The sequence below is a fragment of the Centruroides sculpturatus genome, unplaced genomic scaffold, assembly GCF_000671375.1.
Source record: "Centruroides sculpturatus isolate CEXI.00-Female unplaced genomic scaffold, Cexi_2.0 scaffold127, whole genome shotgun sequence".
NCBI lineage: Eukaryota > Metazoa > Arthropoda > Arachnida > Scorpiones > Buthidae > Centruroides > Centruroides sculpturatus.
This window is the reverse complement of record NW_019385000.1, coordinates 217,309-231,392: the sequence shown is the minus strand read 5'-3', so window position 1 is coordinate 231,392 and position 14,084 is coordinate 217,309. Positions and strand designations below refer to the sequence as shown.

Below are 14,084 nucleotides of genomic sequence, written 5' to 3'. Positions count from 1 at the left end.
AAAGTAATTGAAAGTCCATCAGAAATCCTACAGGATGTAGTATATTTTTTTTTTAAAATTACTACAAATTAAGGACTGAATACAAATAAAATAAACTCTCTTTTTTACAAGAATCCTGTTCCAGAGAGATTTTTTACTTAATTTACATAATTGTAAGCAAAGAAGATCCTCAAAGGAAAGATTATTGTTAATTGTGTTTCCGTGATTGGAAAGAATGTAAGAAGGTAGCAAGTTTTATTATTTTTTAAATATATTTTTTGGAATTTTTCCAAGGATATATTTAAATTCCTGAAAAAAATTTCCAAATTCAACCTTGGATTTTTAATTTTTTGCATAAAAAGAAATTTATTACATGTTCCTGTCTTCAAGTATAATTACTAGAAGGTGGTTGTAAAGTAATTTAATCATTTTATATAGTAATTTATTATGTTTTTCTAATACCTTATTAGTTGCAAACTTGAAAAAAAAGACAAAAAATGTTTAAAATGCGAACCTTCTGTTAGTTAGTTACCGAACTTTTGGGCCACCCTATATTTCAAGCAATCATATTCTTCTTAATTAAACCAAATACAAATGAATACGCAAACTTTCTAATTTAAATAATAATAATATCCGATTTAAATTTTCACTTCCGTGTATTTAATTATTAAAAAAAAAAAAGTTTTAGGAAAATCAAAACATTAAACTTATTACGTAGATTGTGTGATTGATCTAAGATTGGAATTTTCAGACAATTTGACCAATCGTCGCAGTCAACGTCACAATGGGAGGTATTGTGTTTTCGGTCCACGTGACGGGCTCGTGGGTTTTTCGATCGTGGCATTCCTGAATTAAATTGGAAGAAGATCGTCCGAGAGATCGCCGGGAAAACTTTTCTGGATAACATAGAAGAAGGTGAGCGGCCATATTATCATTGTAAAATCATTTTTTATCCATTACTCTTAATACATTTAATATTATTCGTGTTAACGGTGTGCAGACTGTCGAATCAATAAATAGATTGAATGCTGTAAACGAGGTAATAATGATTTATCATTTTTTACTAAGTAAATACACCGATCATTTAATAGGAAACATAATTTAATTGGCATTAATCAATATGTAGTGTTACAAAAACAGCTCTTTTAAGCCAAAACTTTAAAGTTATCTCTCCTCTTTCGTAATTTAAAATGTGTTATGCTCGCAACTCCAGGTTAAAATTTACTTAAGTAAAGAATTTTGTAGATATCGATCTAACGTGTGACTTTTTTTTTTATTTTTCATCCCCATTCTTAACACGCTACATTTAAATATGGTGTATTAAATCGCAGAGTTTAGTAAATAAATGAAAAAACTAGAGCGAATTTTACATACTTTTTATGTAATTGCTTACTTAAAAATTGTAATTACAATGCGCGTAACGCGTTAAAGATTCCATAGAGAAACATTAGGTTACAACCAAATCTAATTTTGCATAAGTTTAAGTAAGACAATCAACTTGAAACTGTTGCCATAGTTATAAAGTTGTTTTGCGATACATTTCATCGATTTGTATCGATAAAGGAGAATGTTTTTTAATTACATTCATGTTAAAAGTCGAGGGTTCGTATGTGTATTACAAGCTATCCACAGTATACTGTACGTAAAAACTAGTATTAGTGTTTTAGTATGTGTTTATAGTTTAGGAAATTAAAGTCTGTAGCGAGTTTTGTGTTATAATTTTAAAAAAAAACTCTTTAATTGCAGCAAATGAGTGTGTTCCTGACTTAAAATAGTGTAATCTTGACTCAAAAATTAAGATGAAATTCGAAAATTTTATACTAAAGCTCGAATATTAACTTAAAACTTAATATTATCTTGTCTAAACACAAAGAAAAGTTAACTTTTCCTGTGTTTAGAGTGAGTTTTATGTTGGAATTTTGTTTAATTGAGCTAAATAAGTGTGCTCTTGGCTTAAAATAATGTAATCTTAACTCAAAAATTAAGGTTAAATTCGAAAATTTTATGTTAGAAAGATCAAATATTACCTTTAAAGTTAATATTTGATCCATCTAAACGTAAGAAAAGTTAACTTTTATATATTAAATGTATATACAATTTTAAATTAAAAGTCTATAAATGAAAAACAAATTGATGTACGCCTTGCTTATCAGACTGTATCGACACTTTACAGGGTATAGAATTTACGTAAGAGAAATTAATAATGAAAGAGTGGTAATCGATACTAAAGACTTATTATTTGTGTATTCTGTATAACGAAACGTGATGTAAATACGATCACTTGGTGAATATTAAATACTTTCTTGACACAGCAAAAGGTTTGTGAAGTTTAAACACACATTTAGTCTATGATATAGCACACTGAATTTACATATGAACTAAACAATATAAACTTTAGAGCCTCGCTTTATTATTACTATTATTATTAGAAAGCGTCATATATATTTGGGTTTTAACATGAAAAATTCGAACCTGTACTCATAATCGAAAATTTCTTAGGGTGCTACAACGTGTTATGATGCTGTATATTTTGTAAACTTGTATAAAAAGGCATCACTCGTTGTCAAATACGAAAATTCTGTTGTTTATATAAAGTTCACCTCCGTTATTCAGGCGATAAACTTTATATAAACAACAGTAATTTAATCCTTTATTATAAATATAAATATCTATTGTTATACATTATTATAACACACAATTTCTCCAAAACATGTAATTGATAGACTGTTATACATTTCTATACCACTGTATTCCAGTGTAGACACTGGAATACAGTGGTACATTCGATTGGATCACTGTGGCAAGGGTTATTTAATTGGTTCACCCTTTGCCACAGTGATCCAATCGAATGCCGCACCAGACTCGAACATTAAATCAAAGTTCGAATTTGAAGAATAAGAAATGATGCAAACTACACGTGAATTCCTTCTCATTGTTTACGTCTGGTCTTTTCTGACGTCATGGCAACGTCAAGGTTTTTTTTTTCCTATATCAAACAACCGTTTCGCTCCCTCAACCGTTGGTAACTTTGTCAAAAAAACGATTAATTTTAATTAAATTTAAGTAATTAGCTCCCTCTCTCTAATAATAAACCCCTTCAGTTATTAATTATGGCATCGAATGATCCGAATCGATAGAATTGAAAAGAAGGTAAATTATTAATTCGGTTTTAAAATTTTAAACCTCTTACCTCTGACTAATCGAACCGGATTTATTTTTAACTCGAACTATAATTTTATACGCTTAAAATTTTGAGATGAGGGGAGGAAAAAAAAACAAAAAAGATCGATTACTAATGAAATTCGAGTGGTAAACATACGCTAGTAGGTCATAAAAAATCGTTAACAGTTATACATTATTTCTTTGAAGTTATTACAGGTATAATTCGGGTAATAAACCTTTTATTTAGTAGGAAACCTCTGTAGAAAGTTCGATAATTTAATCTGTTTTTTTTTTCATTGTATCTGGGATTGCTGGGATTTTCCGATTTGTCACCCTTTCAGAACTTGGCTAGTTATTAATAAAACATTTTTAGAATTAATTTCATTAAATTTATATCAAAACCTGTGTAAGTCGGACGTGTTGGATAGTTTATTAAGGAGTCATATAAAATACACGATCGGGAGGGAGGGGTCATTGTCTAAATGGACTATATTTTACTGGTATACAAATTTGTTCTAACAAGTCTAATTAGTAGTCGTGTAGATTAGAAAACATTTGGAGAACTTTTTTAAGGTAATTTCAAATGTCAGTGTGTCCATGAACTGTTGTACACGTAATTAAATGGAAGGGGATTTGCCAAAAATGCATTGTTGTACGCAACCGGAGAGGAGGATCAAAAAATCTACACGTATTTATTAAGAAATAAACCGATGTTTTCTATCCCCATGAATATTTATAATTGCTATTTACTGATTTTTTTTTAATTATTCTAAAACGGAAATGTTAAATTGTTGTATGGAAATAACAAGAAAATTGAATTGATTAAAAGAGCAACTTTTAAATATTTGAGAAAAACCGTTTTTTTTTTTTTTTAAGTATATTATTTCAAAGATTTCTTATCTACATTATTTTAAAATTAAAGCTGGCGAGACACGCTACACTACGAAAGTCACGATCTTTCTGTAGTTTCCTTGGCATGAAAATACAATTCATAAACGCATTTTAACACTCGGAAATACATAAAATTGTTTGTTTTTGAATAATAAATAAATAAAAACGAGAGCACGGCATTAACAATGAGTGAACAAATGTAAAATGAGAAACATTCGAACCTCCCATAACGGACACTTTTAAACGTAAGCCTCTATTTTTTTTTAGGAAGATCGAACAGAAAAGCGTACAATATAGCGTACGCTTCTCCGGACAGTGCCGTTGTTCACAGGTTTGGCTGTTTAATGCAGGTTTTAATAGTTCTGTAGATGAGAGTTTTTGAATCATTTACAGTCGACCCCCCTATAACACTGTTGATTATTCCGTTTTATATGAATTCCATGTTGTAGGAGTCACTTAGATTTTACAAATACGTGTGCCGTGCTGTGAACGGCTCACGTATTTGTAAAATCTAAGTGACTCGTACAACATGGAATTCATATAAAACGGCATAATCAACAGTGTTATGGGGGGGTCGACTTGTACTGTACGTGTAAACAAATTGTAACAGATGAAAGAGGGAGGATTTTCACTTCTAGTGTTGACTGATAAAGTATAAAATTAGATTTTTCGCACGTGTTTCTCTTCATTTATCACATAAATTAACTAAAAGATACGTTTCGTATTCAATTTAATTCAAAAAAAGCATATAATACGTGTACATTTTCTGTGTAAATGCGTAAAATGGCTTTAATTTTTGGCTAATTTATCTTATTTAAATAATCACTCGATACTTGAAGGTGAATGAGAACGTTTTTAAAGTAAGTTTTTATATTAAAATGGAGTAGTATTTATTAACCTCTTTTTTATATTAACGAGATAAACAAAAGAACGTGTTCTAAATTGAATAGTACAACAGAAAACACTTTGGAGATATCATTTTATTTAATTTATTTAAAATAATTGATTAGTATATTTCTCGAAAATTTTGTTAGCAACGTACCACGTGGTTTGTCGTTATAGTAACCCACACCTGTAAACTCGAATTGTCGATTGTTAAACACGGTTGAATATCCATTTGTGCAGATGACCAGAAAGTAATGAACGTCTGAATGCCTGTTTGATTAATTATTTTAGTCATAGTTCGAAAGTGTTAATTAATTTTTACGATGAAATCTTCTCATTCTACTTTATTTTAAATTCGCAAGCATAAATTTAATCCAGGATGATATAAAATATCGATAATTCGATCATAAAGTACTGTTTTTTAAGGGGTTAAGTAGTGGAGAAATCGCGTAAAACTCTGATTTATTATCGCTCGTATCTATCGTGTCGACGTTATAACGATCGAAAAAATGATAAAAAACGTCTTCTAATTATATATATATTCTGTATAAAAATATAAAGAAATAATTTAATATGTTATTAATGATTGATTATATGTATTGATGTCGTTGACTGTTTAAAAATGCTTTCATTATAATGGCGGTTACAGCGAACGACTCATAGTATCTTGCCCTCTGATCTAGTCTATTATTCATTTAGTTACTATATAAAGATGTTAGGCCAAGCGGCATTTTATCTACTTTATTCTCTCGAGAGCTTAATGAATTATTAGTTATTATCATTATTTTTTTTATTTATGTAGTTTTTTGATCAACAAATCATGGGATGTGCCGCATCGAAATCGACTGCAGCGTCTAACGGTGGGTCGCAGGAACCAGGTAGTTTAATTGCTTGTTTTTTCTTAATTAAATTCTAACGAAATTATTTATTTATTATCATTTTTTTAATATGCAAAAATATAGTTCCTAAACCTGTAGCCTTTGAAATTCCTATGGAAGAAAATGAAAGCGTGGTGAAGAAACATCCGCCTAAACGGTTACAGGTAATTAAAATACATTAATGAGAGTAATTTAGGATAAATTACCGGTGGTATTAAGGTAATTTTAAGAAGTAAACGAAGTTTTTTTTTTTGTTTCCTTTTTGTATTAGAAATTAGAAGAACAAGCTCAACAAAGTTCCATTAAGATAGCGGATATCGAAGAAAAACAGCAGAAAGCAGAAGAAAGGAGACAAGAAGTAAAATATTTTATATTTCTTTTCTTATAACTTCCACTTTCTTGGCTGTTATAACACGGAATAGTGTCAAGTTTCATACTCCAGGTTTTTGGCTAATTTTGAAGTTTGAGCCCCCCTGAAACAAAAATAGTAAAAACAAAGGATTAAAAAACCTCCCTGTGTATATGGGGATGTATTTCGTTTAATATCTCAGCATGAGGTAAAGATTAAAAAACGAAATTTGTCACGGTAACTTGGAATTAAGGGGTATTAATGCTATTAAATTTTGGAGTATGGAACTCAAGGGGGTTAGGAGATAGGGTCGTGTCATATCTGGAGTGGGGTCGGTCTTAATATAAAATTTACCCGTTATTGCCATTTATAATGGTTTTTTAAAACTCGTCTCTATCCTTAAAATTTAGCCTATTCTGTCTTTTTGTAATAATTAATAATATAAAAGTTATTTTTTAATAACAACTTGTAATAGATAGTTCCACAGGCAATTTTAACTATGAGCTAATGTGGTAGTGTTTTTTTTTTTAAATAATATATTTATAAATGGGGATTTTTATCACAATTCAACAAAATTATTCCTTCTAAGCTTTTGATATTACTTAAATTTTATAATCTAGTTTAATTCAAAATTATGGGGCATCGTAATGGTCCTCTATATTCGTGTTTGATTAAAGTCGAGCAAGTGACTTTATCAGTTAATTTTTTAAAATACTAATGTCGTTTTCTTTATATAGATTTTACAAGAAAGAATACGAAGTTCAAAGAAGGTTCAAAAAATGTTTGAAAAAGGCCGAGAGAAAACTGATGAGATGGAACAGGTCAATTTTGATCTTAAACTATTGACATAGCGATCGTAAAGTAAACTATTATTTTACTTACTTTATTGGATTACTGTAAATAGTATTAAGGTTCAGTTAAACAATACAGATATATATTTACAGTTACATTACATTAGAAGGAGTAATGAATTAAATGGGATGTTTTAAATTCCGAAAAGTTTAGTTAAATAATTATTTTTATTCATTTTTTATTATAATATTTTTAAATTATGCACTTCATACTGGGTGCATAACATTGTACCAGTTACATTGTACCAGTTTATATTTTGCTTCTGCTACACTTAAGACTATGCACAGAAGCCTCATGCTGTTTCTTTTTTTCCACCCATTTTTAGATTGTGTTCAGCTTTGAGTATTTAATTGAACAAAAAAAAATTCTCTGAATTTGTAATTTAAATTTCATCTCCTTTCTGTCGTAACATTTGAGATAGGATTTGGCTTATTTTGACAAACTTATTGGCGTAGCCTGATCTAGAAGATAAAATAATAATAATTCAGAAACAACTCTTGAGCTGTTTCTGAATTTTATATGCATTGAACCATGATTTAATCAATGTGATGAGTTACCCTTTATTAAATATAAGACAAGGATCCCATTCTAAATGTAACTAATGTATATTTGATGTTATTTTAGTTACAGGGTGTGCAATGATAATGTAATCCAATTTTGTTAAATGGATGAACATTTCTCTTCAAAAAAATGCAACAGTACTCAGCTGTTTATCAGGAAACCAGTCAGATGATGAATTTAAATTCTCACTACTGTTTCCAAATTCTTTTTCTATTTTGGACAGTTGTATGAGACAGGCTGCAAAGCTTCGAAATCCTTCTTTGACAACTCATTCAAACTTTTTCTAGGTCTTTCCTTTAGTTGTTTTCATTCAGTATTCATTAGAAACACTACTTAATCCAATTATCATCTCTACCTGTGTTGATATAATCTTAACCAGGGCTGGCCTGGTGCAATGTGTACTGGGCCTTTTAATAAAAAAAAATAGCAGTTTCGAAGAACAAAATATTTTAATGGTAAGAATACCATCCGTTAAATAGATTAGCGAAAATTAGTTACCTTAGTGAATAATGAAATGATCAATTTTTAAATTTTGCAAGAGTTGGATCATGCAGGATCGTGGTGCCTTGTGCCTTCGCACTGTCTGCACCACCCACCGGCCAGCTCTGATGATAACCTATTAATTTTTAACAAGTCATTTGTAGCTTTTATATCAAATTTTTTTTCGGTGCTTCATTTCATTGTTTATTTTCTAGGAAGATCCCACACATCTTATCCACATTTCTATTCTGTTCAGTATTGTTAATTGTGCTTAATTTAAACTTTCACTTTAACATATTCATTTTGCATCAATGAACTTCTTATAAACGGGCAAGCAGCACTACGCCATTTTTTGGTCTAACATCCATATTCGTTATCTTTCCCATTTCAGTCATACAAAGAAATATTTTAATTAATGCGAAATTAATAAATGAAGAGAATATTTTATGAAAATATTTGCCAAGATTGCTTAACTACAGATTTTGACGTATTAGATATATTAAATTACTGTCGAAAAGTAATCTTCATTATTATTTAAAAGTACATGAATAAATTATACAAAATTCCTATATATAGATTATTTATGATCTAGTAAAAATTAAGTTTAATAGAATTTTTATGTGAAAATATTAATGAGTGTTTGAAGAATATAATTAATTTGGTGGAATATGTTAACTTGGATTAATTATTTATATGCATGCTTAATAGTATAATAAAAAATTTAAAATTTTTCTAAATGAACAACTTATTAAATTAAAGACTGATTAAATTAAATGATAATAATTAAATTTATTAACGATAAATTTTCATTCTTACAAGTAATACGGATATATAACATATATTGAAAATTTTATATCATTGTATAATAAGTGTGGTCTGATATAAACAATGTATTGCAAAAAAGTGTTAAAACGAAATTTAATAATTTTACATTATAACCTGGGCTTCGGAGTCGGAGTCGTGGAGTTTTGATGTTTTAGTCGGAGTCGGAGTTGGAGTCGGTAGATTTTTACGCGACTTCCACAGCCCTGGCAGGGCTGTTGAGTCGGAGTCGGAGTCGGATGATAAGGAAAAGTCGGAGTTGGAGTCGGTAGATTTTTACGCGACTTCCACAGCCCTGGCAGAGCTGTTGAGTCGGTGTCGTGGAGTTTTGGTGTTTTAGCCGGAGTCAGAGTTGGATGATAAGGAAAAGTCGGAGTCGGTAGATTTTTACGCGACTCCACAGCCCTGATTATAACATTTAATTTAACTTGTGGTGTAAACATTTCTATTTGTGACCTTTTTACCTGAGAAAATTATACATGATACCTTATATATAGGTATACAAAATAGGTTTACAAATAAAATCACTTTCTGATAATAAATTATAAAACAATTTTCTAATACGCAGATTATTTTACCATTTATTAAAAACTAAAGCAAATTTACATGATTTTTACAAAATAAAATTAGAACTAAATTTAAGAAAACTTACCAAACTAGAACAGTCTGTTTAAAATATTACGTTTGAAGTATTCTAAATACAAATTTAAAATTGCACAAATTAAATAAATAAATTATGAAATGATAAGGTTAACAAAATAAAAATTAAGAAAGTATAACATAAAAGTATAGCCAAATCTGATTGTAGGAAAATACTCGGGAGTTTTCATGTTTCATATCTATTTTTTACATATCCATCACAATGGTTGGAGATTGTACTGTTTTAATAATGCTTGCTTCGTCCCCCTTTATAACCAAGCCTTACATTTGTGACATTGCCGCTAAACATGTATTACTGTGGACTTTTTCCATATTGTACTTGTGTTACTTCAGACATCCTTTGAGTAACACCAAAGTAATCTATTTTAACTCCTAACTATTGGGTTATCTTACAGAATTTTTGTATACTCCAGATTGTTCCTTTTTTCTTAGTTTGTCTTTATCATTCCTTTGTATGTTGTAAATATTAAGTGCTCTTTTGTACACTATCTTAAAATATTTTTAACTTGTCAGCTCATTTATAATACATCCCAAATGTTTGTTGTATGTAAATTTATTGATTATATTGATGTTTTTTAGTTTTATCTTTGTTTTCTTAATAACTCCTGATGAGCTCTTCTGTACTGCATGTTTTATGTCTTAATATTCTTGCAATTTCTTTATTTCTGTTGGATTTTTTAACCAGTCCTGTATATTGGTACAATAGAAAATGGCTTTTCTAATCAGTGCTGAGAAATGAAAGTTTATGTTCGTAATGGTTATTGAACCATGATGAAATGTACAAACTCTTTTTTAAAAATATTTTATGATTTAAATTGGACAGCAAGTCCTCACTTAGCATCAATGATAAGTTCTTAAAAACTATGAGGATAAGCAAAACAATGTATAACATAACCAATATTTACACAGCATAAATGCTATAAACAAAATATTATTTATTAATTTAATCAGTTTGTAGCCTCCATCAATTATTATTTACTTTACGAAATCAGTTTCTATTTATAAAGAAAATTCTAAATGTTTACAAGTGTACTTTTGTCTTTCCTAAATGATTTTAAGCGAGGACTTGCAATACTGAATGACTTGCATTTAGAATTAAATTAAGCTTATACACTTTATATTACATTATGTTATATTATATATTTTAAAATTAAAAAAAAAAAATGCAAACCTGTTGGTTCTTATTTCTTGGAATAAATCTAAACATAAGAGTAGTATTTTCTAAAAATTGATATCATTAGTAGAAAAATTGAAACACTACAATACATTTAATAAATTTTATATTTAAATAATTAACTATTTGTTATCAAAAACCTAATTTATTAATGACTTGTTTTAATATTAAAATTATTAGAATAATTCTGAATTTTTCTTAAATCAATAAAATCATATTTTTAAATTTTTAATAACTGCTTAGAAATAACAATTTTAATAATGCTGAAGTAGTTTGTAATATTCTTTTTTGCTGGTTATATACAAAATGTCCCGCATAAAATCAGTCCCACTCATTTGAAATGATATTTATGAATTTAGGCAAAGTAAACTCACTATAAACTTTATTTTAAAATTATTTAAATGTACAGTGATAAACAGAAGATACTGTAAGTTATGCTCTTGTGCATCGATGCACCTTTTTTATATGTAACCGTAAACAGACTGGTCTTACATAAAATAGTGATGTCAATAGGACATTTAGAACATGTATCTTCATTGTTTCTAAGTAAATTATTTGGATGTTCCAGTTCATATTGCCATAAACTGAAATGATAAAATGTCACAAAGAAAGTGTGCTGAATTGATGTTTATTTGTGTATGTTTCCAACAGAAAATTGGCAGGAATGTTCTGTAATTTGAGCTAAGCCCTTTGAATATCGATTAATATTTTCATATCATATCACTTAATGAAATATGTTGACGACAAATAGTTTTGTGCATGTAAAAGCTAAGTTCCCACGAATACTTACTATGAATTATGAGTTCACATATTTAATAAACTGACATTCAATGAATTTATTGAACCTGTTTACATTAGCAGCCACTAATTCACACTGAATTATAATTAGAATTTTTGTGTTTTTATATTAAACATAGCATGGGGGCAATTGGACGATGAGATACGAAACCAAGATGGTATGAAAAGGCCCTTTTAGTGGTGGTAATGGGCGGAGAGTGTTATATTTAAACAAATACACCTTTTTAGCTGATCAGTGTATTCATAAAACTGCAACTAAAATTTTTTAAATTTATTGCTGTATGAAGTTCATTATGTTAACATAACTAACAAAACTTATTTAATAATTTTCAGATAACGGAGGAAGGATGTAACTCAGGAGAAAACCCTGAATGATGTGTCCTGGTAATTGGCACCTTTCTTTTCAAAACTCGTGGTGCTCGTTAACATTACATCGTCAGGTTTTACTATGTTAAAATCATTGTAAACATAAACTAACATTCGGAACAACAACAACTTTTTATGGTGCCTTATGTTACCCTTAGGTTATTGCTGCAAATACGCTTTTAATAATCATACATGGAACAATATCAGCACCTAACTTCCAGTATGGCACGGATATTTATAACTTGTAAATAATAAAGAAGTTTAAACTTTTAAAAAAAAATCTTTAGAATTTATTTTCCTTCAGTGAAAACTGACATTCCGTGGAAATTTCCTGCGGATGCCCATGCCTCTAGCTTGTTAAAAGTTACACGATAAATTGTCTTGAAAATCGTTTCCAAAAAGTCCTTGTGTCCAATCTCCATGTATTTTTCTTCAACTACATTAACAAAATTAGTACATCTACACTTCTTTTGGGACGAAAAGGGTGCGAGGAACTTTTGACTCATCCTGTATATACTGGTGTAACAAAGGTTTGCCTTGTAAGGAGGATCCTGCTAAGCTCAGCAATCTCTAGGCCAATTGCAGAGAGACAACGTTTCTTGCTTGCCACAGTTTAGATAAAAATGGATATCGTTCCTATGTAATAAAACACGAATGATACACAGTAAAATCTGTAATTATCAGAAAATTGCCCATTTCAAACCTAGATAAACATCTAAAATTCATTATTATGTAATGTGAGTTTTTTTTTTTTTTCTTACTCCAAACAAATTTCCATCGTTTAACATCTTACAACTCTCGTTTTGACTCATCACACCAAATAACATGTTTTCAAAACTCCGAGGGCTTGTCCACAAATATTTTGCCAAAAGCTAAACCATTTTCCTGATTCACTGTTGAAATCATTGATTTTCTATGAGATATTCTGCCGGGATATCATTTTTATTTAATATTCTTTTAATAGTTAAAACACTGGCTTGAAGATCAAGATTTTCTTTTATTTTTTCTGCTGTTATAAAGGGATTTTGGTGATTCCGTGGCAAATCATGGCAATTTCTTTTGTTGTTCCCTTAGGGCGGTGTCTTTCTGTGGTAGATTTCTCAATGTATTGTTGTTTAAATACTGGACCACTATTATTTTTATTCCATCTCGTGATATTTTATGCGTTCTTTGCAATAAAATCACCACTTTCTTGCTCGTGTACACTCTGCACTCTCTTCAAGATCGAAGATTAAATTCTCTCTCCTTTGGCCTACTTTCTTATTGATACTAAAACACTATTTGAGTGACGATTCTCAAATTACATTTTCTATAATAATCAATTTGAAATTAATTCTTTCTTGTACTTCCAATGTTCTCACTTTGTTCTCAGTAGTTTGTACAGTAAACCGGAAAAGCATTTCTTTTACTTAATGTTAAAAATTCTATTTTCTAAATGATCAAATTTGAAATGATTTTGCCTGGATATTCCGTACAACGGATTCTGTTGAATTCTTGTTACACCAAATGACTTATTATTGATGAAAGTTATCAGTAAATCTAAACAAATTATGTTTCGATTTCATTTCTGGTTCACTTCAAGAGATACTTTTCAGTTTCAAAAGTCCCGAAAATATGGAATAGAAAGCATTGGCCATCTGTAAATTTAATTATTATTAATGTATTTAGACACGTATATCATTATCTATACTATACCTTTATTGGGAACATTTTTGTTACGTAGAAGTAGCCATCAAATGATATCCTGAGTGACACTTTTCCAAATCTCTTCATGAAATTTAACATCTATCAAGTCAAAAACGATAATTTAAATTTAATTATAAATGTAAGGTTTCCAAGGTTACAGCGAAATTATGTTTCTATTGTGTTTTATTCTTGTAACTAACTTTTACTGTTAGCACTAACATGAATCTAAAATAATGATCATACTCAAAGTGGGTTCGGCCAGTCCAGCAGGTCCATTATCGGAGATTCAGGGTGGCCGGACCTATTGAGGAGAGAGCTAACGTTTCTCAGCTATCCGGATACAATTCTCCATATCCCGAGTTACCACTAGTGAATATATTGCCCAAAGTTACTTTATCTAAAGTAAATTCTTTGATATTTATCAGAGAATTCTTTATCATTTATCAATGGAATAAAACCACTATACAATTAAAGCCAAACTATTATCGGATTAATTGGTCTATATCATTAATCATTAAATACCGTGTAATTTGACACTACA

The 14,084-nt window shown here is 29.4% G+C and overlaps 1 protein-coding gene across 2 annotated transcripts in view; it reads left to right on the top strand.

Annotated features, from left to right (window-relative positions):
- LOC111633221 (stathmin domain-containing protein 1-like) overlaps window positions 1-13,138 on the top strand; it is a 32,036-nt gene extending 18,898 nt beyond the window's left edge. The window contains exons 3-8 of one of the 2 annotated variants that reach the window (XR_002758022.1): window positions 731-894; window positions 5,720-5,795; window positions 5,880-5,959; window positions 6,067-6,153; window positions 6,882-7,005; window positions 11,825-13,138. Coding sequence is in view for 1 of the 2 variants with exons in the window: in XM_023377757.1 (XP_023233525.1) it covers window positions 5,738-5,795; window positions 5,880-5,959; window positions 6,067-6,153; window positions 6,882-6,965; window positions 11,825-11,866 (351 nt within the window). In the remaining variant the exon portion in view is untranslated. The remainder of the gene's footprint in view (window positions 1-730; window positions 895-5,719; window positions 5,796-5,879; window positions 5,960-6,066; window positions 6,154-6,881; window positions 7,006-11,824) is intronic. The other variant, XM_023377757.1, reaches the window with a different exon arrangement.
- Window positions 13,139-14,084: the final 946 nt, after the last annotated feature.